At 40.9% G+C, this 3,739-nt stretch overlaps 1 protein-coding gene across 1 annotated transcript; it reads left to right on the top strand.

The window, feature by feature from the left end:
* Positions 1-2,478: 2,478 nt before the first annotated feature.
* Positions 2,479-2,931, top strand: LOC107489440 (uncharacterized). Its single transcript, XM_016110188.1, has one exon. It carries the CDS (start codon positions 2,479-2,481, stop codon positions 2,929-2,931), a length of 453 nt encoding a protein of 150 aa, XP_015965674.1.
* Positions 2,932-3,739: the final 808 nt, after the last annotated feature.

Genomic DNA, 3,739 nt, shown 5'->3' with positions numbered 1-3,739 from the left:
GATTGCCAAGGAGATCAATAAATGCATTGATTGAGGAAGAAATGAGAATGAAATTGATCCAGAGAATGCAACATCTCCTAAGCCCAATGAATCCCCCATTTCTGATCTTACCCATTCTCTTTACTTTCTGCCATTTATCTTTATGCTCATCTCCCCAAATCCCCATTTAAGATTCTGCACTTTACTTTCCCGCCATTTAATTTTCTGCAATTCTCAACTCAATTTCTGTTTAGCTCAACTAGCACATTCTTCCAACTAAAGTTGCTTGACTAATCAATCCCTATAGGATTCGACCTCACTCTATTGTGAGTTTTTACTTTATGACAATTCGGTATACTTGCCGACAGGAAATTTGTTGAGAGACAAGTTTTCGTGCATCAAGTTTATGGTGCCGTTGCTGGGGATTGATTTTGTATCGACAATGATTAAGTTGGAAGTTTATTAGATTGAGCATTTTCTTTTGATTGTTTATTTTACCTAGTCATTTACTTTTAGTTTCAATTATTTTTTTCCTCATCCCCTCTCCCATTGTTGCTTTCTTTTTCTTTGTAATTATTTCCAATTCTGCTCACTAACCCACTAAATGTTTGATAATTTGCATCACTCACACTAACAGCTACTCTAACAAGAATAATCTCTTCATTTTATTCTTTGCTGTGGGTTTTGTTAGTTGTATGACAGGGAGAAGAAGCGGAGCTTCAACTTCCTTTGATTCTGAACCTGAGAGGACCTTCCTTAGATTAAGGAGGGAAGCAAGAGGGAAAAGAGTTGTTGGTGCTAAGGAAGAGAAAGTACTTTGAAACAAACATGGAAGAGAACTTGGAAAACAACCATGAAGAAGAAGCTCACAACCATACCAGAGAAGGCCCTGTGAATCATGCTGGGCAAGAAAGAAGAGTTCTAGGCTCTTACATCAATCCAAACCCCGGAAATTATGGAAGTAGCATCCAAAAGCCAACCATACATGCCAATAACTTTGAATTAAAACCCCAGCTCATCACCCTTGTTCAGAACAACTGTTCATTCGGAGGAAGTGCCCAAAAAGACCCCAATCAACATTTAACCACCTTCCTAAGAATATGTGACACTGTGAAGTCTAATGGTGTTCATCTGGATGTCTATAGATTGCTTTTGTTTCCCTTTTCACTCAGGGACAAAGCATCTAAGTGGCTGGAATCCTTTCTGAAGGAGAGCTTAACAAATTGGGAAGATATGGTGAACAAGTTTTTGGCAAGATTCTACCCTCCTCAAAGAATCAACAAGTTGAGAGCTGAGGTACAAACCTTTAGGCAACAAGATGGTGAAACTCTATATGAGGCTTGAGAGAGATTTAAGGACTTAACAAGAAGGTGCCCACCGGACATATTCAATGAATGGGTTCAACTGCACATTTTGTATGAAAGACTTTCCTACGAATCAAAGAAGGTCATAGACCATTCATCAGGGGGCTCTCTAAACAAGAAGAAGACCATTGAAGAAGCAATAGATGTCATTGAGACTGTGGCTGAGAATGACTACTTCTATGCTTCTGAAAGGAGCAACACTCGAGGAGTGATGGAACTAAACCATATGGATGCACTGCTGGCTCAAAATAAGATGATCACCAAGCAGTTACCTGATCTTACTAAGAAGGTAGAAAAGAACCAAGTTGCAGCAATCACCACTTCATCACCAGCTCAAGAAGGAGTGAATATAGGAGAAGAAGGTGACTGGGAACAAGTCAACTATATTGGGAACTCACCTAGGTAGACCCATGATCCATACTCCAAAACTTATAATTCTGATTGGAGAAACCACCCGAATTTTGGGTGGGGAAACCAACAAGACCAAGGCCAAGACCAGAGATGCCACAACCACAATCCAAAAAATAATACAACTCACCAATACCCCTCACAGAGATCATAACAACACCCACCTAATCACCCTTCTCAACATCCATATCAAAACCAACATGACCAATCTCAACCTCCTAACCTCAACCCACCATCACCAACCGAAGATAGACTCTCCAAAATTAAGACTCTACTTGAAAGCATATGTAAGGAAGTTCAAGACAGTAAAGCTTTCTGGGAAGAAGTGCAATCCAATATGCAGAATCAAGATGCTACCATCAAGAAACTTGAAACACAAATTAGCTACTTATTCAAGCAAGCCCCTGGCCATAACATTCACAGCAACACTAATTCAACTCCACGGGAGGAGTGTCAGGCTATCACCCTCAGAAATGGGAAGGAATTGAAGGAGACCTACAAGAAACCACAAGAGAAGAACTCAGATGAGAAAGAAAAGGGACAAGAGGAAATTTAAGTCTCCACTCCTAAGTCACATCAAGAGGGAGAAGTGCTGAAGCCATGCTTTCCAAAAGCCCCATATCCCCAACAATTAAAGAAGAAGGGAGAGGACAACCAATTCTCAAGATTCTTGGAAATCTTCAAGAAACTATAGATCAACATACCCTTTGATGAAGTAATAGAGCAAATGTCGCTCTATGCCAAGTTCTTGAAGGAGTTGATGACCAAGAAGAGAAACTGGAAGAACAACGAGATTGTGATACTCACCGAAGAATGCAGTGCCATCATCCAGCACATATTACCCCAGAAATTGAAGGATCCTAGGAGCTTCCAAATCCCTTGTATCATAGGGGAAATCACAGTGGAGAAGGCTTTATGTGATCTAGGAGCTAGCATAAATCTGATGTCCTTAGCAATGATGAGGAAAATGAGGATTGAGGAGGCCAAACCAACAAGAATGGCCCTGCAACTAGCAGACCGATCATTCAAGTTTCCTCACAGAATAGTAGAAGACTTGTTGGTGAAGGTGGGAGACTTTATCTTTCCAGCAGATTTCGTAGTGTTGGATATGGAGAAAAGAGCCAAAAACCTCTATCATCTTGGGAAGGCCATTCTTAGGCACTGCCGGAGCCATCATTGATGTCCAAAAGGGTGAATTTGTCCTTAGGCTACATGAGGAGAAAATGTATTCAATGTGTTCAAGGTCATGAGTGTAAAAGATTCTTAAAGGAGAAGAACTTGAGGGGTTAACAGAAGAAGAGGAATCAGCATCAAGCGAAGAGGTTGCAACAGCTGAAGTTCATATTCAAGGCACACTAGAGGGGAAGGATGAAAGAAAAGAAGCACCCAAACTTGAACTAAAGACACTGCCTTTCACTCTGAAGTATGTATACTTAGGAGAGAATGAAAGCTATCCAGTGATTATAAATTCAGCCCTCAGCCAAGAACAAGAGGAAGAGTTACTTCAAGTCTTACAAAAGCATAAGGATGCCATTGGATGGACACTTGCTGACTTGAAGGGAATCAGTTCGGCCATATGCATGCATAAGATACTATTGGAAGATAATGCCAAACCTTCTATTCAACCCCAAAGGAGGCTGAATCCAGTTATGAATGAAGCGATACAGAAGGAAGTCATGAAGTTGTGGCAGGGAGGGGTAATCTATCCAATTTCGGATAGTCCATGGGTCAGCCCCATCCAAGTGGTCCCCAAGAAAGGAGGAATCACTGTGGTACCCAATGAAAGGAATGAGCTAATCCCTACAAGAACTGTCACAAGATGGAGGATGTGTATTGATTACAGAAAACTCAATGAAGCCACAAGAAAATATCACTTCCCACTTCCCTTCATGGACCAGATGCTGGAAAGACTTGTAGGACACGCGTATTATTGTTTTCTAGATGGTTATTCAGGATATAACCAAATAGTGGTTGATCCAAGAGACCAG

This window comes from Arachis duranensis, chromosome 5, assembly GCF_000817695.3.
Source record: "Arachis duranensis cultivar V14167 chromosome 5, aradu.V14167.gnm2.J7QH, whole genome shotgun sequence".
Classification (NCBI taxonomy): domain Eukaryota; kingdom Viridiplantae; phylum Streptophyta; class Magnoliopsida; order Fabales; family Fabaceae; genus Arachis; species Arachis duranensis.
The sequence above is the reverse complement of the archived record's forward strand: the minus strand, read 5'-3'. Positions and strand labels throughout refer to the sequence as shown.